The 27,588-nt window shown below is 42.3% G+C and overlaps 1 protein-coding gene across 4 annotated transcripts; it reads right to left on the bottom strand.

The window, feature by feature from the left end:
• Nucleotides 1-3,137: 3,137 nt before the first annotated feature.
• On the bottom strand, nucleotides 3,138-26,917 carry LOC127440188 (fructose-1,6-bisphosphatase 1-like). Of its 4 annotated transcripts, none has more exons than XM_051696648.1 (8): nucleotides 26,706-26,917; nucleotides 25,914-26,076; nucleotides 23,439-23,531; nucleotides 23,197-23,337; nucleotides 22,267-22,404; nucleotides 21,740-21,859; nucleotides 21,488-21,641; nucleotides 3,138-3,658 (listed from the first exon to the last, which is right to left on the bottom strand). In XM_051696648.1, exons 1-8 carry the CDS (start codon nucleotides 26,894-26,896, stop codon nucleotides 3,636-3,638), a joined length of 1,023 nt encoding a protein of 340 aa, XP_051552608.1. In that variant the 5' UTR covers nucleotides 26,897-26,917; the 3' UTR covers nucleotides 3,138-3,635. The 4 variants fall into 4 exon arrangements, with proteins under 4 accessions (XP_051552608.1, XP_051552612.1, XP_051552611.1 ...); XM_051696651.1 differs by lacking the exon at nucleotides 3,138-3,658 and adding an exon at nucleotides 20,266-20,415; XM_051696650.1 differs by lacking the exon at nucleotides 3,138-3,658 and adding an exon at nucleotides 20,427-20,771.
• Nucleotides 26,918-27,588: the final 671 nt, after the last annotated feature.

Here is a 27,588-nt window from a genome sequence, read left to right on the forward strand (position 1 = left end):
CAAGGAAGGAGAGATGAAAACTGACATATTTTCCCCTCACAAACCTATTTGCAGATTTGTTTTTTATTGTTATACATTTTGTAAAATCTTGTATTTTCTCTCAAATTTTCAGCAGACCCCCTAGCAACTCCTTGGGGTTCCCCAGACCCCAGTTTGAAAATGTCTCAGTTACATGTAACCTCGGTTCCCTGAGATGTGGGGGACGAGACATTGCATCAGCTGATGCTATGGGGAATTCCTTTTCCGACAACCTATTGAAGCCCTTATGCCATAAAGCCAATCCGCCACCTAGGTGCTGTCAACAAGCCTATATTAGCAGGTGCTCAAACATCATTTCATCAGAACTTTCTTAGTAAAATTTATTGAGAGACGAAGCACGTAGCCTATCTCTCCTCCCTCGAAAATTCTGAGACATTAGTACGGCCAGTTTACGTAATGTCTCGTTCCCTACATCTCAGTGAACCGAGGTTACATGTGTAACCGAGACGTTCCCTTTCGATTACGGTTCACTCACATTGCGTCAGCTGACACTATGGGGAATGAGTTCCATGACACTGCACTACATGACGTAACATGAAACCCCACAGAGGGTGCACCCAATAAAAGTACTCACAGGGCGACATGGCCCGCATGGGGCAGTGACATCACTAAGTATAAGTTAAGTGAATGAATGAGTGATTAACACCTACAAGGTCAGAGCGGGAAGGAGTTAATCTAATTATAGGGAAATATGTGTATATATACCTGCAACTGTGTGGCAGGCGACCTTTCAGACTTCTCGGAGTGACAAATGACCAGAAACGCTGTTAGACACAAATATGCACGTTTGAAGAAGCACACTTGATCAAATTTTTGGAAGGTAACAGAAGACAGAGAAGACTTCGATGCGTGTCTCTGATTCACTGTGTGTTTAGAGGTTTATTGGCGCGTAGGCGTTCACGTGCGCAGCGTGAGCATGTGTCGCGGAACACGCGCATATTACGAGTTCTCACTATTTCTTCCATGTTCGTAATCTGGGAACAATTTGCAGGAACAGTTTCGTCTATAAGAACACTGAATATGATCTCAGACCATCTCAGGATGCAAGGACATTGGGACGACAGGTGAATTGTCATATGTGTCATAATTCAGTAGCTACAACCACAGCTGTGTATTCTTTAGCCTCCATTTGAATGTAACATTCCCCAACTCTATAGGACAGCTGTTAAATAAAACATCTGAATCACTCACATTTTTCTCCAGACCTCTTATTTTGTGACATTGCAGCAGCTCCACGAAGCCCAGAACGTAAGCCAAATGAGAATTGCCAATGCTGGGTTTCCCGAAAACGTTGCAACTTAAGCCTTTTACGATCATCTTAACTGACATTGTTCGTTATTTTATGATGGAGTAACACTTGTTTCCCAAACCAGCACGTAGGTCGCTCATTATAAAGTTGAACTTAAGTTCTTTGTTATGGAAGCTGTCCTTTCCAAAGGTGCTGATCACTTTGGAAAATATGTCCAGGTGTTTGTCTTCTCAAAATGAAAATAATGTGGAAATACTAACAAACATGGAAGTTGTTTGTAACCTTGTTGAGGCGACGAAATGTATTAACTATTACAGAATCCAATTAAATAAATAATTATGGCTCTGGTAAGACAAGGTTTCAGATGTTTGCTCAGCTTATAGAGATTAATAAAAGTGACGCAAGGAGTGCATTTAACGTGAATGTACCCGGTGAGCATCACATCATAATAAGGGGATCTCACGTAGCCTGTGTTGTTTCTTTGGCTGGAAACTGAACAGATTCACAAAAAACAGGATTAAAATGATGGACATCAGTACTGAACTACTGATAAATCTTTCTAAACAGAATGAAGGGAATCTCTCATTGCACACTCTAACCTCCTTTGATAAATGTATTTAATTTATTTATTTAGGCCTATTTATTTAAGCTTTAAACTGCAGGGTCACTTTATTCACATATGTCTAAAGAAATCTGTTTATTAGATAATCTTTCTATTGCTATCATAGTAATGATTATCAAATAAGGCCAATAAAACCTTATATTGGATTATGTAAATTTAGATTTATCTTTATACGTAATTTAGACCTATCACGTTGCATGCGCAGACTGCGGAGACTGCCAGTTGATTTCAATGCGATTTTTTTCCACACTTTTTTATCCTCTAAAACAGTGTACAATGGCTTTCCAATGGTACAAATGGCTTTCAAAATATATTAATATAATTTATTCAATCTCCCTTTGTCTCTGATAAGCTGTGAAAGATGCGAGAAAGATACATTTATGTTGCACTAAATGGACTTAAGAGTGATTCAAAGCTCTCGTTAATTTACAAACGTTTTTACTTATAATGATGCTTTTGGGAAATGCACCATAGAGATTAAGTATTACTTAAGTGCTACTAACGTTCTTCGGGAAACCCAGCCAACACCTGTGAAAAGCAGGAGGACTGAAATGTGTAAAAATAATAAAGTTTATTGCAATATCTCTTATTTTAATTTATTGTATTTATTTCTATGGCCATTTCATTTTTCATTGTGTAATAGGGTCAGAAAGGTGATTCCACTTGCTTTACTTAATTTTGTGTATAATAATAATAATACATTTTATTTGAAATGCGCCTTTCTTGTACTCAAAGTGCTACAGTACATTACAATCACAATTTTAAAACATAATCTACAATAACATTAACAACACATATCCCCACCGCCCGATTCAGGCCGGGGAGGCATTCGGCCTGCCTACCACTCCCCCCCCCCATTCCTGGAAAGGAAGTCGGCGACAGCCATCTGCGCTCCCGGTCTGTGGACCACCTTGAACTTAAATGGCTGAAGAGCCAGATATCAACGGGTGATCCGCGCGTTGGTATCTTTCATGCGGTGGAGCCACTGGAGCGGGGCGTGATCGGAACAGAGGGTGAAGGCCCGCCCCAACAGGTAGTATCGGAGAGTGAGGACCGCCCACTTGATAGAGAGACACTCCTTTTCCACGGTGCTGTACTTAGTTTCCCTCAACGAGAGCTTACGGCTAATGTACAGCACCGGGCGCTCCTCCCCCTCCACCACCTGCAAGAGTACGGCCCCCAGCCCCCTGTCTGAAGCATCTGTCTGTAAAACAAAAGGGAGAGAGAAGTCAGGTGAATGTAAAAGCGGCCCCCCGCAAAGTGCGGCTTTAAATTGCGTGAACGCCCACTGACACTGCTCCGTCCACTGGACCGGGTCTGGAGCTCCCTTTTTAGTGAGATCCTCTGCTTGAGCGCGTAGGAGTTCCACAAACTGGCGATCCTGATCTTGCTGGAGCTCAAGCAGGGTTTGCTGGTGGCTCCGATGTAAGAGTTTGGAGGATCTCGGCCAACTGGGAGGACTCTACGGGGTGACTTCCATCCATCTTCAAACTAATCCCGGGTTTCGGCACCAGTGTCACACTTCTCAGTGGAAGGAGGAGGCGAGAAGCAAGATTTCCTGGTTCAGGTAGGCGTTTAATTGAGCACTCTGTCATCTACAGTTCCACACAGTTTCACAAACAAATAGTTATTTAGACAGTCTCACTTCATCTACATAACAACATGTGACGCCGTGGCCTTCCTTGTGCCAATCTCTCTCTCTTGTCTACTGGCGGTGTGGCTCTTTTATGCCGCTCTCCCCGTGCTCACTGAAATTAGAGACAGGAGTTAGACATAATTTAATAATTTTAGCTCAGGTATAAGCACACTTACTGCTTTCTCTCTCTCCGGAGCACTCCTAATGGAAACAGGTAATGAGTTCCACAGCTTTGGAGCAATGCAAGAAAAGGCCCTACCGCCCATAGTTTTCAATTTACAAAGAGGCTGATAGTGTGAAAGTATCAGCAGAGCGAAGAGAACGGGTGGAAGTATACGGTGTTACCAAATCACAAATGTAAACTGGATCCAGCCCATGTACTGCTTTAAAAGTTAACATAAGAATTTTAAAAACAATACGAGACTGAACTGGGAGCCAATGTAACTGAGAAAGGACAGGGGTAATGTGTTGACGTGAAGATGCGTGAGTCAGAACACGAGCAGCTGAATTCTGTATATATTGTAACATCTTAATTGAATTTGCCGGTAGACCTACAAAAAGTGAGTTACAATAATCAAGCCTGGATGTAATAAAAGCATGAATAAGCCTTTCTGCAACAGGCAGAGAAAGAAAAGGCCTAATATGGGCAATATTTCAGAGATGGAAAAAGGCCACTTTTGTAATGATTTTAAAATGGGTGATAAAAGAAAGCTGTGCATCAAAAATTACACCCAGGTTCCACACCTGGTTTGCAGGAATAATTGAACTGTCATCCACATAAAGTTCCAAATTATTACATTTACTCGCAGCATTCGGAGTACCAATTAAAAGAATTTCCGTTTTGGAACAATTTAGTTTCAAAAAATTATGTTTCATCCAGGTCTTGATTTCTAACAAACAAGCAGAGAATGTTGAAGATGCTATTGAGCAATCTGGCTGAGTGCTGATATCAATCTGGGTATCATCAGCATAACAATGATAACCCAGCCCAAACTTCTGGATAATCTGACCAAGAGGCAACATACAGATACTGAACAAAATAGGACCCAGAACTGACCCCAGCGGAACCCCCTGTCACATTGGAACAGTCTGGGATCTATTAAAGCCAATATAGACAAACTGTGAACGCTCATATAGGTAAGATTTAAACCAGTTGAGAACAATGCCAGAAAGGCCAATCCACTTTTCTAGTCTGTCCAAAAAATAGTTTGACGAATAGTATCAAATGCGGGAGTGAGGTCTAACAAGACCAAAATGCCACAAGCCCCTGAATCCGCTGTAATAAGGAGATCATTCATGACCCTCACAAGTGCAGTCTCTGTACTATGTCCAGACCTAAACCCTGATTGAAAAGGTTCTAATAAACAGTTCATAGATAAATGACTTTGCAGTTGACCAATAACCACACATTCAAGAACATTTGCCAGAAATGGTAAATTTGAAATAGGCCTGTAATTGGACATGTCAGCAGTGTCACTTCCAGGTTTTTTTAAGGACTGGTACAACTGCTGCCATTTTAAGAGCGGAGGGGACAACCCCAGTTTCAAGTGAAATATTGACAATAGTAGTGATATGGGGAACAATTGCTGGCAAGCATCATTTCAGCACAACAGTAGGAAAAGGATCAAGTATGCAGGTAGTAGAGTTCATCATAGGAACCAGTTTTAAAATAAAATCATTATTAACAACAGTAAAACTTGAAAATACAGGAACCGGAGAATGAAGAGGAACAAACTCCACAAAGTCAGATAATCGGGCAGAAGCAATGGAGTTGTAGATATTTTCAATCTTATATGAAAATTATTTTGTTGCACTGCTCGGTAGTAGAACAACTAACATTTCTGATATGTTTGATAAGATTGTTAATTGTTCTAAACAAAACACCAGAATTTGAACCACTACTGCTGATAAGAGTTGCATAGTATGCTTTTTAAGCAGTTTTAAGAGAATAATGATGTGTGTACATGTGTATGACCCTTTAATTATATTTAAGCTGCACTCTCCACCCATTGGCTGGTGCCGTGAAGCAAACTGGTTCCAGTTGGGTCTTTAAGATTTGCGCCAGCTGAGAGAGTGGTTGTGGTGGATGAGTGCTCCCCGGAAAAATATTTTTTGGGGGTTAACATCGACATGTATTTTATTTAGTCATGTATGAAAGTGTATTGTATACTCTTCTCAAGCTACCATGTGTTTCTCCCATTCTTCTTTACAGGACCTCTAAAGCTCCATCAGGTTGGATGGGGAGCGTCGGTGCACAGCCATTTTCAGATCTCTCCAGAGATGCTCAATCGGGTTCAAGTCTGGGCTCTGGCTGGGCCACTCAAGGACATTCACAGAGTTGTCCTGTAGCCACTCCTTTGTTATCTTGGCTGTGTGCTTAGGGTCGTTGTGCTGTTGGAAGATGAAACTTCGCCCCAGTCTGAGGTCCAGAGCGCTCTGGAGCAGGTTTTCATCAAGGAAGTCTCTGTATATTGCTGCATTCATCTTTCCCTCGATCCTGACTAATCTCCCAGTTCCTGCCACTGAAAAACATCCCCACAGCATGATGCTGCCACCACCATGCTTCACTGTAGGGAAGGTACTGGCCAGGTGATGAGCAGTGCCTGGTTTCCTCCAGACATGACGCTTGCCATTCAGGCCAAAGAGTTCAATCTTTGTTTCTCATAGTCTGAGAGTCCTTCGGGTGCCTTTTGGCAAACTCCAGGCGAGCTGTCATGTGCCTTTTACTGAGGAGTTGCTTCCGTCTGGCCACTCTACCATACAGGCCTGATTGGTGGAGTCCTGCAGAGATGGTTGGAAGGTTCTCCTCTCTCCACAGAGAAATGCTGGAGCTCTGTCAGAGTGACCATCGGGTTCTTGGTCACCTCCCTGACTAAAGCCCTTCTCCCCCGATCACTCAGTTTGGCCAGGCGGCCAGCTCTAGGAAGAGTCCTGGTGGTTCCAAACTTCTTCCCTTTACAGATGATGGAGGCCACTGTGCTCATTGGGACCTTCAATGCTGCAGAAATTTTTCTGTACCCTTCCCTAGATCTGTGCCTCGATACAATCCTGTCTCGGAGGTCTACAGACAATTCCTTGGACTTCATGGCTTGGTTTGTGCTCTGACATGCACTGTTAACTGTGGGACCTTATATAGACAGGTGTGTGCCTTTCCAAATCATGTCCAATCAACTGATTTTTCCACAGGTGGACTCCAATCAAGTTGTAGAAACATTTCAAGGATGATCAGTGGAAACAGGATGCACCTGAGCTCAATTTTGAGTGTCATTGCAAAGGCTGTGAATACTTATGTACATGTGATTTTTTTCGTTTTTTATTTTGAATAAATTTTCAAAGATTTCAAACAAACTTTTTTCACGTTGTCATTATGGGGTATTGTTTGTAGAATTTTGAGGAAAATAATGAATTTAATCCATTTTGGAATAAGGCTGTAACATAACAAAATGTGGAAAAGGTGAAGTGCTGTGAATACTTTCCGGATGCACTGTAAATGTTTAATGCCTGAACAGGACATACAAGTTCATCGTACGCTCCTCATCTGTATTAAACGGAGGGGGAAAGAAAGCTTGTAAATGCACTATTTAAGCTCTCAAGGCTCTGGGCAGCACTTTAGGCACATAAACTTTTCTAGGCTTGAGGGTAGCTTTTTGAAAGCTTTGGTCCAAACTCCATACATGAGCTGTCAACTGACAGGGCCTGCATGTCACCCACATGTTTAGCTGAAGCCAAAGCCAAAAGTAGTGTGGTCTTTAAAGAGAGCACACATAGTTCAGCAGATTCTAAAGGCTTGAACGGGGCCTGTGAGCACCTTTAACACCAAGTTTAAATCCCAAGTTGGGACAGTAGCAGCACTGTTGGCGAGTTTGATTCAATGGCCGAACGTACAGGTTCCAAAGCTCCAGTTTGTGATGCAAATCATGCCCTGCGCTTGAGAGAGGAAATCTCTGTATTTTCCAAGGCAGCCCGTCCAGTAACTCTAACATCATCGGAAACCATGGCTGATTGGGTCATTTCGAATTATCATTTCCTTGTCCCCTCAGACTTTGCAAATGACAGAGTGGAGGAGGTGTACTGGGGAAATGCATACTTGCATTTTGCCGGCCATTTGTGGGCCATGGCATCCACCCCTTACGGGGCTTTTGACATGGAGTACCATAGAGGACAATGTGTCATTTTGCAGAGGGGAACAGCTTGACTTCTGCATTCCTGAACACTTCCCAAATCCTCATTACTGTCTGGGGGTGCAGTCTCCACTTCCCAGTCATTGTACCTGGTGTGATCGAATTCCGCCCTGGTGATTTATGTATGCCACTACTGTCATGTTGTCCAAACTAATCAGCACATATTGTCATGTTGTCGAAATGAATCAGCACATGGTGATTAATTATGTCAGAAAGAAAAGCCTCCAGGGCTAGAAAGACAGCTAGTAGCTCCAGGCGGCTGATATGCCCGTTTGGCACCCGTTCAAGTGCCAAAACACCAAGCTGTGTTTGACGCATCTGTAGTCACCACCTTCTGCCTGAGAACCTAACCCAACATGACTCCCTGTTGGAAAAAGGTTGGAGCTGTCCATGGTGCTATAGCAGCAAGACAGCGGCGCATTATGACAATGCGCATAAGCCCCTGGCGCCAAGAATGTGGTGGTACACAGAGCTTTCGCCAGTACTGTAGAGGTCTCATGTGTAAGAGCCCTAAAGGTATTATGGCAGATGCCGCATCCATAAGCCCCAGCGCTTTCTGAAATGATTTCAGGGGGAGCGCTTTTTCTAGTTTGAACTGAGACAGAGACTGCAGAATGTTTTTTATGCGCTTGTTCGTGACATGTGCACGCATATTCACAGACTCAGTCCGGACTCCCAGAAAGGGATATGCTGGCTGGAAGAAAGTGTGCCTTTCACCCAGCTGACATTGAGACTTTGAGATTGATAAATTCTCTGTGCTCGCTCAGCAGCGACTCCAAACTGGCTAGTAGCAGCCAGTCACTGAGGTAATTTAAAATGTATATGCCACATAGTTTCAACAAGGCGAGCGCCGCATCGATACACTTCGTTTTGGTAAGCCAAAAGGCAGGACTTTAATACGCCGTTCCCTTGAACACAAATCTCAAAAACCGCCTGTGGCGAGGTGCAATTTGTACATGAAAGTATGCGTCCTGCAGATCTATTGATGCAAATCAGTCCTTATGATGGACGTGCGATAAGATCTGTTTTTGAGTTAGCATTTTGAACGGGCGTTTTACAAGCACGTGGTTCAAGTGTCTCAGATCTAAAATCTGTCTAAAAGCTGTCTTTCTTCAGAAAAAAAGGTAGCAGCTGTAAATACCTTTGTAGGCTTGGCAGCTCGGAACAATCTCTATCGTGTATAATGCAGGCACGTCCCGTGACGGAACCATCAAGGACAAAATGCCATTGAAGCGAGGCGGTCTGCATGCGAATTGGATCGAAAACCCATGTTCGATCCATTTTAGCACCCAATCTGACATGCCATGCGATCATGTAACAGGATAGCGGGTGCTTTATATTTGACACTAATAGTGATAGCGTGCCACTCACCATTGGGAGCAGTTGTGCACAGTGTGTGAAATGGGGAAGCAAAGCAAATTCTCAAGAATGGCCTGAGCCAAAGTTAATAAGTACACTATGGTATGCATTTTTATGGTTTATTATCGTGCAAACATAAGAGAGAATTAATTATATGTGATCCTTATGAACAGAACCCAAAGAGGGCTCAATTCAACTGTCATAGATGCAGATAGGCCAGAGGACACCGTCTCTCTGTGTTTTGATAAGAAAATAACGGCTGTGACATTCTCTCTGTGCACAGCACGGGAACAACCCCTATTGCGTCTCTCACAAGAAGATTTACTACCTCGGAGCTCAGAATGGGCATGTCCTGCATGGTAATGTGAAGGATAGAACACTGTTGAAGCAAGGTGGCACTACTTTTTTTTTTTAACACACTGAGAAATGCTCGGTAACACGTGCCACGCGACTGCTTAATGCATGGGTGGGCGCCAAGTTTCACACGTGTGTTGAGGGGAGCTGCCATTTATAAGATGGGAGCATTTTGTGTGGAGTGTGGGTTGATTTTTCTCTGAGATACCCGGAAGTGCACCACATGATCATGAAACGCGTGAATAATGGGCACAGATAGCTGCCGCTTATCAGATGGGAGCTTCTCACTCAGAGTGCGTCATGCATCCATGCACAGCACTCATAGTGTAAAGGCTCGAATGAGCTAACAATAGACACCAATCACCCATCAATGCAAGCTATTCAAGCAATGCAAGGAAGCATTGCAATAAAAACTGACGCTAAAATATGCCTGAGGACGGCAGCCCCTCCGATCTGGGCAAGCAGAGTAGGTCACGCACCAGGTCTCAGTAAGCTCCATATGAACCTCAGGATAGAACGACACTGCTTTCCGAGCCATGGCCTTTTGATGGCGTATGGTGTGCAGGAATCATTAATTCAGATGAGAATTTTCCGGCTCGACAGGAGGCGACCACTCAAGGCCGAGCTCCTCGACCGCCAGGGAGACCACTCAAGGCAGAGCTCCTCAACCGCCCGTGCAATGACGTGGACTAACTCGTATCAATGGCGTGTGCACGCTTCTCGCCCTCGTGGGGGAAGGGACAGCAACATCATCTGCCTGACATGACCATTTGCCCATGGGAAATTCCTCGCCGGAAGACTTGCAGGGGGCAGTTCAGTCAACTGATGTGCACTGACAGTCAAGGCAACGAGTTGTCTTGCTCGCATCTATGTTGAGAATCTGTCCGCTGAATGCGTGTCTTCGACGGCAAAGCCAAGTTGAGAGGGCATTCAAGACGAGAGGTATGGTCACAGTCTTGAAGGAACAAAATTCTGAAGAAATGGTGTTTGAGCACCTGCTTACATAGGCTTATTGACAGTGCCTAGGTTGGCAGGGTTCAAACTCCACTGCCAATCAGCAGATTGACGTTATGGCATAAGGGCTTCAGTAGGTTGTTGGAGAAGGAATTCCCCATAGCATCAGCTGATGCAATGTGAGTGAACCATAATCGAAAGGGAACTCCAGCCTTAAGTCACAGCCAGCTTGTAGGAAAGAGACTTCTGGCATACTGACATTACTGACAACTATACTTAAACTTTAACCAATGTAAAAGCCACCACCAAAATGAAAACCACCAACAAAAACATGATCTGGTACCAAATACTTAAGACAACTTAGCTTAAATTTAAATAAACCCTTTGTAAGCTGGAGGAAATTACCAACTTTGTGGCAGGGTATATTTACAACTGCCAGCATTCATCAACAATTATAAGTACGAAATTATATGTAAATTAGTTTAGGCATCTTGGCCCTGTTCGACCACCATTATATGAAGGATAAATGACAAATGATCAGATTAGAAGTCTGAATAAAAATTCTCCACCATTAAATATGTAATACAACAGACTCGTTTTATCTGCTCACAATTTATATATGAGGAATTCTAGCTCAAGAAAGGAATTATGTTTAATTCTGGGAATATTGAAAGAATTAAGGTGTACGTCTGCTCACTCGGCCACGCTGAGTTGATATGACGCATCTGTTAACTCTTTTGAGTAATACTATTCTCATGGCCATCGAAAATAATATCACAAATATGTTGAAATATTATTCGAGCATGGATCGTAGACCTTTAAGAATCAATTGACGAGATTATTTATCGAAGTATACCACAGTCAAATTCTCTTTGAATACAAACAAGACTTTATTTCAAATTTACAACATAAAATCTAAACTAACACACATAGACAAACATAAAAACAGGTTGGTGAATGAGGTGTAACAGAAAGTGAATGGAAATGACCTGTAACGGGGAAAATTTTACATTATGGAGTCTATAGGCCAAGCCCTGAGAACCATCAATACTTAATTTATTATACCTCGATTTGCAATCGGGTTACCCAAAGTATTTAAATAAAACACAAGCACTTTCTAGCAAAATTCTGGAGGTGCACTTGCGTTCCGTTGCGTTGCTTTGGTTCTTTGGCTCTTTGGCTCTTTGGCTGAGTCCGTTGAAAGTTCAGGTTGTTCTCCGTCTATGTTTTTGGATGCCGGATGGTTTGGTGCTGGAATGATCAGTCGGGGCTTTGAAGCGAGGCCTCCCGCAATGGAGACTCATGACTCCCCGTCACGTGTGAGTCGTAGAGCAGAGAAGAGAACTCCTCTCGGAACTTTGTGTTCCGAGTGTCCTGAACTTTACATTGTGGAGGGGTGCAGAAGCGAAGCCAGCCGAAGAAGGGCTAAGAAAAGAGCAAGAGCCAATAGAGAAGAAAAGAGAGAGTTCATCCTAGGAGGCGAGATTTTGTTGAGTTGAGGTTGGCCGCACCCCAAAGGTGTCTTGAGCCAATCAGAAACGTCTTTACAAACATGATCACCTCTTTCCCTCCTTTTTCAAAGTTAAATTTAAATCCTTTGTGTAAAGGTACATGTTGTGAAAAAGTACATGTTTTAATCATCCGTTTGATATCTTAAAACAAATTATAACAAAAAAAAAAATGTATTCACTCTGGCAAACATTTGCTCTGAAAAATAGTTAACTATTTCAACATGGATAATACAAGATTAAAATTCATAATCACCAATTTCTCAGTTATAAAAGTGATTACAAGTCACTACACATATTTTAAAGTTTACATCAGGCTATAATCATTTGTGTAAGATACATTTTTACTATCAAAAATAGACTGTGCATTGTGCAGTGTAGAATGATGATACAATGGAGTCTTTTGATAGTGTTATATTTCATATACACTATATTGCCAAAAGTATTCGCTCACCCATCCAAATAATTGAATTCAGGTGTTCCAATCACTTCCATGGCCACAGGTGTATAAAATGAAGCACCTAGGCATGCAGACTGCTTCTACAAACATTGTGAAAGAATGGGCCGCTCTCAGGAGCTCGGTGAATTCCAGTGTGGTACAGTGATAGGATGCCACCTGTGCAACAAGTCCAGTCGTGAAATTTCCTCGCTACTAAATATTCCACAGTCAACTGTCAGTGGTATTATAACAAAGTGGAAGCGATTGGGAATGACAGCAACTCAGCCACGAAGTGGTAGGCCACGTAAAATGACAGAGTGGGGTCAGCGGATGCTGAGGCGCATAGTGCGCAGAGGTCGCCAACTTTCTGCAGAGTCAATCACTACAGACCTCCAAAGTTCAAGTGGCCTTCAGATTAGCTCAAGAACAGTGCGTAGAGAGCTTCATGGAATGGGTTTCCATGGCCGAGCAGCTGCATCCAAGCCATACATCACCAAGTGCAATGCAAAGCGTCGGATGCAGTGGTGTAAAGCACGCCACCACTGGACTCTAGAGCAGTGGAGACGCGTTCTCTGGAGTGACGAATCACGCTTCTCCATCTGGCAATCTGATGGACAAGTCTGGGTTTGGCGGTTGCCAGGAGAACGGTACTTGTCTGACTGCATTGTGCCAACTGTGAAGTTTGGTGGAGGGGGGATTATGGTGTGGGGTTGTTTTTCAGGAGCTGGGCTTGGCCCCTTAGTTCCAGTGAAAGGAACTCTGAATGCTTCAGCATACCAAGAGATTTTGGACAATTCCATGCTCCCAACTTTGTGGGAACAGTTTGGGGATGGCCCCTTCCTGCGCACCAGTGCACAAAGCAAGGTCCATAAAGACATGGATGAGCAAGTTTGGTGTGGAAGAACTTGACTGGCCTGCACAGAGTCCTGACCTCAACCCGATAGAGCACCTTTGGGATGAATTAGAACGAAAACTGCGAGCCAGGCCTTCTCGTCCAACATCAGTGTCTGACCTCACAAATGCGCTTCTGGAAGAATGGTCAAAAATTCCCATAAACACACTCCTAAACCTTGTGGAAAGCCTTCCCAGAAGAGTTGAAGCTGTTATAGCTGCAAAGGGTGGGCCGACGTCATATTAAACCCTATGGATTAAGAATGGGATGTCACTTAAATTCATATGCGTCTATAGGCAGATGAGCGAATACTTTTGGCAATATAGTGTATTTTTAGCTGCTGTTTGCAGGAAACTGATCATGATGTCTCATGATCTCCTATGAGTTTTAATTTTAAGTGTAGCAAACTGGTCCAAGAACAAAGAAGCCTTAGTCTAGGATTCTACGCTTTCCATTGCAATCCTGAGGGTTTCTTTGGAGAGTTTCTTGCAGATGTTAGAGTGCAGATTAAGTGTGGGGGTATTTCCTGATTTATAACATGAGTGAGGAGGGGTCTGAAGGAAGGTTATCAGAATCAGAATGAGCTTAATTGCCAAGTATGCTTACACATACAAGGAATTTGTCTTGGTGACAGGAGTTTCCAGTACACAACTATACAAAAAACAGCAACAAGACTTTTAAAAAATTATTAAAATTGAATAAAAAAAATAGATAAATATTGAAAAGAAAAAAAATATATAGAATACACAATAGACTATATATATATATATATATATATATATATATATATATATATATATATATATATATATATATATATATATACAGTATATATATATACACACACACACACACACACACACATATATATATACATATATACACACATATACACACAATATATATATATATATATATATATATATATATATATATATATATATATATATATATACACGCATACACATATACATACTGTACATATACACACACATACATATACACATATATACATATATGAATATATACATACATATACATACATAAATACACACACACATACACATACGTAGTGCAAATCTAAATACAAATCAGTTATGTACAGTGCAAGGGAATGTAATGGCAGAAGAGATAGGATGTGTTGGATAATATAAAAAGACTAAGCTGTGATTTGCACATTAATTATTGCTCAAAGTGGCAGTTTTAACTGTTCATGAGATGGATAGCCTGGGGGAAAAAACTGTTCCTGTGCCTGACAGTTCTGGTGCTCAGAGCTCTGAAGCGTCGGCCAGAAGGCAACAGTTCAAAAAGGAAGTGGGCAGGGTGAGTGGGGTCCAGAGTGATTTTTCTAGCCTTTCTCCTCATTCTGGAAGTGTATAGTTCTTGAAGGGGGGCAGGGGGCAACCAGTAATCCTCTCAGCAGTCCACACTGTCCTTTGTAGTCTTCTGATGTATGATTTCGTAGCTGAACAAAACCAGACAGTTACTGAAGTGCAGAGGACAGACTCAATGACCACTGAGTAGAACTGTATCAGCAGCGCCTATGGCAGGTTGAACTTCCTCAGCTGGCGAAGGAAGTACAACCTCTGCTGGACCTTTTTCAATATGTTTGAGTCAATGTGGGTCTCCCATTTCAGGTCCTGTGAGATGGTAGTGCCCAGGAACCTGAATGACTCCACTGCTGCCACAGTGCTGTTTAGAATGGTGAAGGGGGACAGTGTTGTGGGGTTCCTCCTAAAGTCCACAATAATTTCCACCGTTCTGAGCGTGTTCAGCTCAAGGTTGTTTTGACTGCACCAGACAGCCAGCTGTTTAACCTCTCTTCTGTATGCAGACTCATCATCATCTCGGATGAGGCCGATGACAGTGGTGTCGTCTGAAAACTTCAGGAGCTTGACAGAGGGGTCCTTGGCGATACAGTCATTGGTGTAGAGGGAGAAGAGTAGTGGGGAGAGCACACATCCCTGGGGGGCACCAGTGCTGATTGTACAGGTGCTGGAAGTGAATTTCCCCTGTCTCACAAGCTGCTGCCTGTCTGTCAGAAAGCTGGTAATCCACTGACAGATAGACGTGGGAACAGAGAGTTGGTGTAATTTAGTCCAGAGTATAGCTGGAATGATGGTGTTGAAAGCTGAACTGAAGTCCACAAAAATGATCCTTGCATATGTCCCTGGTCTGTCCAGATGTTGCAGGATATGATGCAATCCAATGTTAACTGCATCATCCACAGACCTGTTTGCTCAATAAGCAAATTGAAGGGGATCTAGAAAGGGTCCAGTGATGTCCTTCAGGTGGACCAACACCAGTCTCTCAAATGACTTCATGACCACTAATGTCAGGACGAAATGTCTGTAGTCATTAAGTCCTGTGATTTTTGGTTTCTTTGGGATGGGGATGATAGTGGAACATTTGAAGCAGCATGGGACTTCACACTGCTCCAGTGATCTATTGAAGATCTGTGTGATGGTGGGGGGCAGCTGGTTAGCACAGGATCTAAGACATGCAGGTGAAACGCCATCTGGGCTCTGTGCTTTCCTTATCCTTTGTTTTTGAAAGACACGGCTCACATCATCTTCACATCTTAAGTGCAGGTTGAGTATCAGGAGGGGGAGGAGGGGGGTTGCAGGAGGTGTTGGTGTTTGTGTGAAGTGAAAGTCAAAGTCGGTGTGGGGTGTGAGATTGGGCCTTTCAAATCTACAGTAGAACACATTCATGTCGTTAGCCAGTTGTTGGTCCACCAGGGTTGGGGGTAGGAGTCCTGTAATTCGTAAGTTGTTTCATGCCACTCCACACTGATGCAGGGTCGTTAGCTGAAAACTTGTTTTTCAGCTTCTCAGAGTATCTTCTTTTAGCCACTCTGATTCCCTTATTCAGTGTGTTACTGGCCTGATTGTACAAGACTTTATCCCCAACTCTGTAAGCATCCTCTTTGGCCTGACGAAGCTGCCTGAGTTCCGCTGTAAACCATGGTTTTTCGTTGTTAAATGTTAAATAAGTCCTAGTAGGAATCCACATATCCTCACAGAAACTGATATATGATGTAACAGTATATGTGAGCTCGTCCAGGTCTGTGGCTGCAGCCTCAAAAACACTCCAATCCGTGCAGTCAAAGCAGGCTTGTAGTTCCAGCTCTGCTTTGTTGGTTCATCTCTTTAGAGTCCTTACTACAGGCTTAGCAGATTTTAATTTCTGTCTGTAGGTTGGAAGAAGATGAACCAGCCAGTGATCAGATAGTCCCAAAGCTGCTCTATGGATAGAGCGATATGCATCCTTTATTGTTGTGTAGCAGTGATCCAGTATATTTCTGTCTCTGGTTGGGCATGTAATGTGCTGTTTGTATTTGGGCAGTTCACGTGTGAGGTTTGCTTTTTAAAATCCCCAAGAATAATAATAACTGAGTCCGGGTATTGTTGTTCTGTGTCTGTGATTTGATCAGCCAGCTGTTGCAGCGCTGTGTTCACACACGTGTTTGGCGCGATATACACACTCACCAGATTAAACGAGGAAAACTCCCGCAGCAAGTAGAAAGGCTTACAGTTAATAAAGAGCGCTTTCAAATTAGGACGGCACATCTTCTTTAACGTTGTTACATCTGTACACCAACTTTCATTGATGTACTAGCATGTTCCACCGCCTCTCCTTTTCCCCGTTAACTCCGCGATGCGATCCGCTCTGAACAGCTGAAATCCTGGGAGATGTAATGCACTGTCCAGAATGGCTTCACTCAGCCAGGTTTCTGTGAAGCACAAGGCAGCAGAGGTTGCAAAGTCCTTGTTTGTGCAGGTGAGGAGATGTAGTTCGTCCGTTTTGTTAGGGAGAGAGCGGAGATTCGCTAGATGAATGCTCGGCAGCGTTGTTCGAAAGCCCCGCCAATGGAGTTTGACCAGCGCACCTGCTTGTCTCCCTCGCCTGCATCTCATAGCGCATTTAAACAACACAGCCGCGCCTCTGTCTAAAATGTCAAACAAAACGTCCGAATATTCAAAATCCGGGAAAAGACTGACTGGTATATGCTGTCGAATGTTCAGCAGTTCGTCTCTGGTAAAACTGACTGGAAACATATTACTAAACACAGGACAAACAAACAAAAACAACAAAACAATAGAAGCGTTCCACACCGAGGCGGCCATCCATGGTGCCATCATGATTTAAAAAATGTGCTATGTGCTATCCTGAAAAGGTTCCTTTGTTCAGAATACAGCTGAGAATAAACAGATGTGCTTTCTTACACAAGGTTGATTCAGAATTTAAGGCACCATCTTGGCAGTCTTTAAATTGATGATGTTGAGGAATTTCAGGGGGTGGATGAGGATCCCTGTGTCTAAGGTTTTACAGCCTTAAAGAAAATATCAGTTTACATCCTGGATTCAAGTCATTATTCTGCCCATAACATCCCGCAAAACATTTGACAAATTAGAAAACTTGCACAAAAAAAGCACTTGCCAATGATAATTTGAAGTGAAAATCAGCTCACTTTTCCTGTACATTGTACTGTATTTGTAAGCTAATTTCTATATAATGATGTTTCTGAGCAGGGCTACAACAGACCTTAGGCAACAAAACTCATTCTGTGAAAAAATTAATAATAATAACAATAATAAAATATATTTAATTATAGGGTATATATTCCTGTTGCACTCTAATCTCTTTCATGGATAGTATTTTTCTGATGCAACTGAAACTTTGTAATGCAGCACTTTTCATAATACAGTCTCCTTAAGATGAAAAACTTATGTTGTATTCTTCCTCTTTTTATAAGTTGCTTCGGATAAAAGCGCATGCCAAATGAATAAATTTAAATGTAAATGTAAAATGCTTTATAACTTTGCTATTACAAAGACTCACAGCAAAGAACCTTGTCAGGGACGACAACATGGACAAATTTCCAAAGATTTCCGATCATCAAATGATGCATAGAGGTTGACACCATGTATAGATATAGAAATATGTAAATATAATTGCACATATAAATAGACAAAATCAAACAATGTATATATTTTATTTTGAAGATGAACAGAAGTGTTTATTGGACCCGGTTTTCCCGGGACAGTCCTGTATTTAAGCACTTTTTCTAGTCTTAATAAAAAATAAAAAAAATCGGGTTTTGTCCCATATTTCCCCTCTCCTAAAATGTCTCTATCGCTAATGTGGCTTTCTCAGTCACGTGAGTATTCTAATCAAAGGTAGCCAAAGAGACCCAATAAAATCACACTGTGTTATTTGACGTACATGATTGGATTAAACTATCCAATCACAATCCCCTATCAACAGACGTCCAGTTAGTGAACTGATTGAAGAGTCAGTTTGAAGATGAAATTGTGGCTGGTAAAATGTCAAGGAAGTTTGCATGTACATTTAATGAGGATCTTCAAAAAGAGTTTGCATTTCTAAAAAAAAGGAGTCACAGACAGAGTCTGTGAGGTGTGAGATTTGTGGAGCTCGCTTTATCATCACCCATGGAGGTTGCACAGACATCACGCAGCATGTTCATACAAAAAAGCATGTGGATGCTGCTAAAAGTAAGTGTGCCACACCAAGTGTTAGCAATTTTTTTTTTGTGAGGATAAGTTCAGAATCTGACAAGGTGCACACAAGTGAAGGACTTTTTGCTTATCATTCTGTTGTGCACGGCCATAGTTATCGGTCGGCTGACTGCACTGCGAAATTGATCAAGAAATTGTATGATCAGAAATTTTATTCTGCCCGCACCAAATCTGAAGCTGTCAAATGCAACATACTTGCTTTTGCGCAGCTGAACTATCAGACATTACTGCAGCATGGCAGCACATGTTACCTCACTCTTGGTTCAGCTCTTGAAAGACACAAAATACTACACATTTTTAATGGTCTGCGTGCATACTTTATTTCTCAAGAAAAATGGCAAAAGTTTCTAAGAGACATTTTCAGCGATCCTTGCACTAAACTTTGGATTGGCTTCACACTCAAGCAAACAGCCACTTTTAACCATGCACTGGAGATGGTAGAGCAAGACCACATATCAGCCATAGAAGTGGCTTTGCACATTCATTACCAAGGAAAAGTCTTGCAGGCCTGGCTGGTGGAATCATTCATACCCTCTGACATTAAAAAGCAGTTGGATGCCCTGGTTTAAGCTGATGACATGCAAGCGGATGATTTCTTTTGTGCAGTGAGAAACTTTTATTCAGCATTACCTCCAAAACTGGAGCCACTCATAGGAGAACACAGAAAATCTTGAGTGGGCCCTAATGAGAGACATCCCAGAGTGGAAAGACATTAAGAGCAGCCACAAACACTTCTACTCCAGAATCCCCGATCTCAGTTTGATTGACGAAACCACGCTCTTTGAAGAGTGGGCTTGCGTGAAAAACATTGTCACTCATCGCATCAATGAACAAGACGGCCATGTCTGAGAGATGGACAGATGTTTTTCGTGAGCTGGAGAGCAAGACCATCAATTTTGGAGTTTGTTTTATGCCTGCCTGGGACATCTGCAACAGTGGAGTGTGTGTACTCATTAATGAATGCAGCGTGGACACCGGATAAATCTCGACTCAGTGTAACGGTCATGAAGGCAATACTTTTCATAAGTCTTACTTTTGGACTGGACTTGAAAGACAAGCGCACACTGAGAAAAATTGCTGCCAGCGAAAAGTACAAGGTGACAACAGTTACATTTGTGGATGCACCCTCTACTTCGCATTGATCTGCACCTAGGTAAGAATACGTCAATTTCATTTTTGCTGGGAGGGGGCTGTTCCGTTTTCCACAAGCAGGAATCTGGTCACCCTAAACATATATGCCACTGAAATTACTTAAACTGGGGGGACATATTAAGAGTACAAAAATCAACCCAGCACAAATATTTATGAAAATTAAACTGAAAATGAAAAATTAATGTACCCTATGTATATACAGACAATGCTTCATGACATTTCATATCCCTGGGTTTCAAAATTCACTGGAGTGATGATGTCTACAGTAGATGGCAAAAGATGGTCATCTGGTTGCATCTCATTAGTTGTGTTTCTTGAAGATGGCAATATACTCCTGTACATCATCAGGAGAGCCCAGCACGACAGGAACTCTCTGGTGGATTGTGTCAGGTTTGATGTCCAGAACATTCACGGCTCCTGTTGTTGCCATACCTTCAGCCTGCTCCATGATGAAGGCCATGGGGTTGCACTCATACAAGAGCCTTAGCTGTAGCCCAACCAACCAAAAATAAAGATAAAGCCCATCAGATTGTTTCCTTAAAATACATTGTAAAATGACATGGAACACTGCTCTTTTTGTAACTCAAACAGCTTTAACAAGAGTGTGTAGAGAGACTGAGCCTGGACCAATGTTACATACTGTATAAAATTGAGTGTTGCATTTTATGCCTATAAAAACCTGTTTGGTAGGCTACCATATTATTGTATGTACATACTTTATGATGTTTATATTGCAAAGCTTTTGAAATAATCATAAAATAATGTATAGCAGGTGTCTGCAACTTTTCTGACATGAAGTGACATTTTTCATTTTCCTTGTTAATCACTGTTCCATACCCCCACCTTAATAAAAAGAAAAACACAGATAGATAGACAGACAGACAGATAGACACAGACAGACAGATAGACAGAGTCTTCATCTCATGTGTTCATCAATTTTATGCATATATTTTAAAATTAAATTTCATTAGGAGTAAAACTTTACTGTGAGGAAAACAATTACTGAGCGCACCTTTAATTATGTTGATTTGAGAGTCACCATCTTGTGTGTGTTTGTGTATGTGGGTGGGTTTGGGTGGTTTACGAGGAAAAAAATTTAGGTTACAAACTGGTAACTACAAGGGTATTAAGCTATAAATATGGTTTATGAGGACATTTCTAGTGTCCCCATAATTCAAATTGCTTAAAAAATATCCTAAGCAATGTTTTTTTGAAAATGTAAAAATGCAGAAAGTGTTTTGTGAGGGTTAGGTTTAGGGGATAGAATCTATAGTTTGTACAGTATAAAAATCATTATGTCTATGGAGAGTTCTCATAAGGATAGCTGCACCAATGTGTGTGTGCGTGTGTGTGTGTGTGTGTGTGTGTGTGTGTGTGTGTGTGTGTGTGTGTGGAATGTTAAAGACCATGTATGCCAACTTGATAATCTCAATGGTAACTATTTATTTACACCAGGCAAGTAGGCTATTGTTCTGAAAGCAAAACGCAACTAATAATAAAAGAAACTGTAGGCTGTCATCTGCTCAACCACACAACGTGACCAATGCATGTTTACTCACGCGACTCTCTATTGTGGCGCTGCTGAAACTGATGTGTGTCACGCTTTGAGCAGCTCGTGATGATCATGGGCGCGGTTTGTCCACGCTGCGTGCTTCTGCCGACCAGCTCAGTTTTGTCACAATTGTTTAGCGTCCCCTGAGGATCGCGGACCGCCTGTTGAAGACCCCTGGCTTATAAGATGCAAAAAAACATGTCTTCAATAAACAGTCTAGAAACTCCTTGAAATATCTCATGATTCATGAATTTTTCACCTTGCCCTTGGGGCTCTTGACATTAGCAGGGTACAGGAAAATTCCACCATATACCAGCGTCCTGTGCACATCAGCAACCATGGACCCTACATAGCACCTTCCATATGGTGAACTGCCATTCTGCAGATTACAGAGAAAAAGTTATCTTCTCAGTGAGCGAGATTTATTAAATACTGTATGTGGGGTACAATTTTCTCAATCTCAGCTGAACTATATGGACTTTGTGTATCTGTGGATATGAACTTCTCTATTTCTATCATTCAAAAGAGCATGTTTAGCCAGGGTTGGATTATGGACTGAGCCCACTGACTGCCAAAGGAACCTGAACACTAGGCCCTGAGTTGACCCCCACTAGGCCCCAGGGCACTGAAGACATTTGCCCAGGGGCCACGTGGGACCATGATCCAGCCCTATTTTTTAAAAAATGCTAAAAGGCTAAAGGATACAGTATGTCTGTACTTCAGTGAGATGTGTTCAGAACAAAAGCTCAGCTAGTAGACACCTGGTTCCTCAACGGAGGCCCTTACCTCTGGGAATTTCTTCTTTTGCAGGTATTCTGTGACATCTGGGTAAAAATGCTGTGCATAGCCTTCATTGAGACTGTAGATCTTTCCTTTCTTCTTGATCCTCACATCCCGGTCCACAAGTATAAACTCACCGATGGCCTAATGATGGTGGGGGGGATAAAGGATGTAGAAAGATAACTGTTTTAGATGTTTTGTAATTATTTAAAGTTATATAGCAAATGAAGTACACTCAAAAACATAATTCTTTGGCTGAACTTGATACAATCATGAACAGTGGTTCCACATTTTGATATGTTTATAAGTTTTCTTGAATTAAAATTACTACATAATTTCAACTTAAATTCATCAAGGAAAGGAAACCTAACTGAATCAAGTAAATGGAGCAAAAGTGAACATGTCAAAATAATATAAATGAAACTATTTTAGTAAAATGCTAGCTAGTGACAGGAATTGTTCACATGCTAAATACATGTTGTGGGAAGTGCAACTTAGTCACTATTCTATGGTTAGCAAAGCGATTGCTCAGTGGATAAAGCAATATATAGAATACTCAAAATGTATTGGTCCTCTACCTAGGCTCAAGCTTCACTAGAAAGTGTCCCCCTTTGTATTCTTCTTGCACAAAGAAACATAAAATAACACTTAATTTTAACATTTACTCTCCCTGTCGAGTCCAATACAAAACATGCTGAGAACTAGAAATACTCTGTCCACTTTCATTTAACCAAACAGAAAATATTAATGTTGTCCCAAAGCACATGAATTAAGTAAAGCAGACAAGACACTTTATTTTAGTTAAATCAACTCAATTAATCTAAAGACCCTTGGTTACATGATGTTTTTGAGTAATATGAACATGGGAGTTTTGCGTAAATCTGATGATAGTTAAAGTTAATTTTTTTGAGTGAAGGTAACATTGTGGCGATTTACAGGATCAAGCATGAAGCAGTTGACTCCTTGGCCTGTCGAGAGAACCAGTATGGTGGCACTGCCATAGAGGGCATACCCTGCTGCCACAATGTTTCTGCCACTCCGCAAGGCATCCTTCTCTGAGGGCTCATCATCAGTGTCCTAGAGACAAATGCACACACAAAAAGACATATACATTTTATAAGTCTTCCAATGACTGTAAAGAGATCTGTATGTATTGCACTTCATCTTGAGTACTCAACCTTTCTGTAGATTGCAAAAATGGTTCCAATAGAGGCTAAGCAGTCAATGTTTGAAGAACCATCCAGAGGGTCAAAGCAAACCACATATTTGCCCTGGGTGAAAAATAAAACAACACAAGTTATTGTATGACATCATGCATTATGAGGTTTACTGGCTCACTGTCACGATTCACTGTTGTTTGCTTTGTGTTTCTCCCCTGTCATCTGTTCTTCCTGGACTACACTTCCCATAATTCCCTGCCCTCAACACTGCCAGCTGTCCTCAATTGTCCTCACCTGTGTTTCATTAACTCATTATCCCTTGTGTATATAATGCCCTGATTTCTGTTCAATCCTCTGTTCAATCTGTTCAACTTCCTAGTTCCCAGTTTTACCCTGTTTTGTATTTTGATTTATTCTTTTATCATTAAATTCTTGCTGCACTTAGATCCTGCTCTCGTGACCTCCTTTCAGACGTTACAGAACAACTTACCACACAAATGGATCTAGCAGCATACTTCATTCAACTGAGCCATGTGGACGTATCCATAAGAGAATACTCCCACTTTTTCACCACCATAGCCAGTCACACAAGATTTGATGATTCCACCTTAAAATCCATATACCAGATCGGACTCAGAGCTCGCCAGTGGAGGGAAATGCCGGAGACCGGAGATTACACGTGGGAGGAATACGTGAAGCTAATCTGACATACACTCACTTCAGAGAATCCTCCTCTCTCAATCCCGATCCCGGATTCTGAGTCTTCCACGTCTGAGTCCGCTCCGCGCCCTGTCCCAGCCACGTCTGAGTCCGCTCCGCGCCCTGTCCCAGCCACGTCTGAGTCCGCTCCGCGCCCTGTCCCAGCCACGCCATAGTCAGCTCTGCGCCATGTCACGGCCAACGAGCCCATGGCCACGCCTGCCACAGTCAACAAGCTGCCAGCCTCGTCCGTCCCAGAGCCAGCGTTGCCAGCCTCGTCCGTCCCAGAGCCAGCATTGCCTACTTCGGCCGTCTGGAGGAGAAGGAGAGGAAAGGCTTTCGTTTCCAAGTCTCTGCCAGTGTTCACGACCACAGAGGTCATTCCCGAGTCTTTGCCCATGCCTACGACCACGGAGGTCGTTTCCAAGTCTCTGCTCATGTCCACAACCACAGTAGTCGTTCCCGAGTCTCTGCCAGTGTTCACGACCACAGAGGTCGTTCCAGTCTCTAGTCTGTGGTCACCTCCCTGGCCACCTAACCCTGTTTCAGCCCTATGGCCGCCAACCAGGCCTCCTGATCCTGTCCCTACCCTGAGGTGGTTTCCTTGGTCTCCTGGCCGTCCACCTGATCTGCTCTGGTCTCCTTGGTCTCCTGGCCATCCGCTTGATCTGCTCTGATCGTCTGGGTCTCCTGGCTGTCTGCCTGATCTGCTCTTGTCTCCTGGGTCCCTTGGCTGTCTGCCTGATCTGCTCTTGTCTCCTGGGTCCCTTGGCTGCCTGCCTGATCTGCTCTGGTCTCCTGGGTCCCTTGGCCGCCCGCCTGATCTGCTCTGGTCCCTTGGCTGCCTGCCTGATCTGCTCTGATCTCACTGGTCTCTCGGCCGTCCGCCTGAGCTGCTCTGGACACTTTGGTCTCTGGCTCCATCTTGGCCCTGCCTCCCTTACCTGCCATCCTTGGGCATCTGGAGCCACCCATTAAAGGGTGGCTCCAAACTTGATGTCATACAAGTTCACCATTACTGGCTCACTGTCACGTATTCACTGTTTGCTTTATGTTTCTCCCCTGTCATCTGTTCCTCCTGGACTACACTTCCCATAATTCCCTGCCCTCATCACTGCCAGCTGTCCTCGATTGTCCTCACCGGTGTTTCATTAACTCATTATCCCTTGTGTATATAATGCCCTGATTTCTGATCAGTCCTTGTGAGTTGTTATGTTTATGCATGTGTTTCTCAAGTTCATGTTCCCGGTTAGTTCTTGTTTACGTTTTGTTCTTGCTTCGTGGTCCCCAGTTTTACCCTGTTTTGTATTTTGATTTATTCATTTATCATTCAAACTTGCTGCACTTGGATCCTGCTCTCGTGACCTCCTTTCAGACGTTACACTCACACACATGCATCAAAGCTGCAAGTATTAGTTACAAATAGATGTAACAAAGCAGCTAAACAAATCAGATTTCAAAGACATCAACCAGGACACAGACTAAAACAAGCAAGTAATGTAATACTCTTACTACTATGGCTAAACATTATGATAATATAAAACACACTTGTGTAAATCAATAAACTACCATGGAAAATGTATTGAATCAACAGTCTGTGTCACATCTGTATACATAAAACTGAACTGGGTCAAGCCCTGCTGGGGAAACATTGTGTTAAGTCATGTTAAGAGTAGGGAGTGTGTGTAAAGGGTTACACTCAATCAAATTTGGTTGAAATACTGTAGTTTTCAGAAGAAAACAGCAAGGTACAGGTTAAAATACAGAAATGTGTGTTTTAACACACACACTCACCCTTTTCTCTGGTTCTACAATGATGGCTTTTTCATCTTCCTCAGACACCAAAACACAGGAAGTGAAGGAGGACTTGATCATGTTTATAACCAGATCATTGGATAGGACATCCAATTTTTTCACTTGGTCACCAGTTACATTTGTGCTCCCGGCAATCCCATAGCTGAGAAAAAGAAAGGGAGATTATTAACACTGATTGTGGCAGTCATGGAGAATGAAAGAACAGATTTGACTCAAACTAAAGGTGGTTGCAATTGCTTTGCTACATTCCTTACTGTGTGGTCAATCTGAGTCAGTTTTTGATATTGTAGGCTTCTATCTGACTGAGAGAAACTTTGCCCCCTTTTTCAACTACAGACAAGGGTCTGATCATTGCCTCTGTGTTTGCTTGCATATTAGCAGAACTGATCGAGCATCATGGCTGCACACTTACATAATAAAATATATAATACATTTTGCATGCACAATGAATCAGAATTTAAAACATTTTGCACAGATGTAAAACTAAGGCCCAAACAGTTCAACCAACTCTAAACAAAAGGGGCACTTAACTGACCATAAAATTTGGTATCTGCAGGATAGGATTAAATACGGAAAGGTTTCCTGACTTTTTTAGGTAGCAAAAATTATAGGATACAGTACATTTCCTGCAATATTCAGAAATAATCATCTTATGTCCTCCAAATGAAGCTGTATCTTGCATAACCTGCTGTTTAATGCTTTTTAACTTTCTTTGAATGCCTATACATTTTTGTCAGGAGGTAAATATGCATTCCCAGATACTGTACTTACAGGTTGGCAATACCAGCTTTTCTGACAGCAGAGGAAATAGCTTTGATTGCTGTGCACATGGAGTTGAGAAGAGTTGTAAGCTCCCCAGTTCCTTTGGCTTTTCTGCCCTCTTCCAAGACAAACCTGGTGAGGGTCACCACATTGGTATCGAATGCACCTCTGTCTGACATGATTAATGACTGCTGGTGCATGCAGCTTCCTCTTGAGTTCCTGCAAATTTGTGCCAGAGAGGATGTATTGAAGGTTGTCTAGATATTTTACTGATCTTAAAAGGGGCATGAGAGCAGTCTGGCCAATTGCAGGTAGGGTTTGAAGGTAGGTGTGGTTTTTTGCTCATTTAGTGAATGGAGAAAAGGGCCTAGCCAAAGTCCATCGATTTGATCACAGATTTTACCCTGAGAGTGGGGGGAATACAGTCACTCAATAACAATGGAGCTGATCAGATCAGTTTTACTCACTTTGTGACGGAGTGCTTAACATTTTGGTTGCGTTTAAATTCAGTATGTGGACACAAAGCCATTGCATGAGGATATCATTAAGTGTTATATCGAATGTTTGCACTTTAGGCAGTTGTTTATAGATTATGCAACAAATGGTATCTAGTTCTCAGTTTTCTGTACTTTATCAATAATTAGTATTAAGGAATGACCTTTAAAAGTAGGCCGTTTCAAAATAAAATGAATCAATATTTTGTTCTACAGATATTTGACAACATTCAATCATCTATTCTCCAATATCACATATGACATAGTAGTTGTGGCTAATGATTGATCAGAGGCAGTGCAGAGCCGTCAGCAGAAACAGTTTTTGCATATGCAGCATGGACTGACTGTGATTAATGTGCAATCCAAAGGTCAGTGTGCTTGATTCAGCTGTGACGGAA

This window comes from Myxocyprinus asiaticus, chromosome 4 (assembly GCF_019703515.2).
Source record: "Myxocyprinus asiaticus isolate MX2 ecotype Aquarium Trade chromosome 4, UBuf_Myxa_2, whole genome shotgun sequence".
In the NCBI taxonomy this organism is placed as follows: domain Eukaryota; kingdom Metazoa; phylum Chordata; class Actinopteri; order Cypriniformes; family Catostomidae; genus Myxocyprinus; species Myxocyprinus asiaticus.

What these genes read in the sequence shown, in the direction of transcription:
- LOC127440188 (XM_051696652.1), bottom strand. Translation starts at nt 26,896, where the DNA reads ATGCACCAGCAGTCATTAATCATGTCAGACAGAGGTGCATTCGATACC. An exon ending in TTGTAGAACCAGAGAAAAGG is followed by an intron (nt 23,532 to 25,913) that starts GTGAGTGTGTGT and finishes TTTTTCACCCAG; the next exon opens with GGCAAATATGTGGTTTGCTT. An exon ending in AAAAGAAGAAATTCCCAGAG is followed by an intron (nt 21,860 to 22,266) that starts GTAAGGGCCTCC and finishes TGTAATCTGCAG; the next exon opens with AATGGCAGTTCACCATATGG.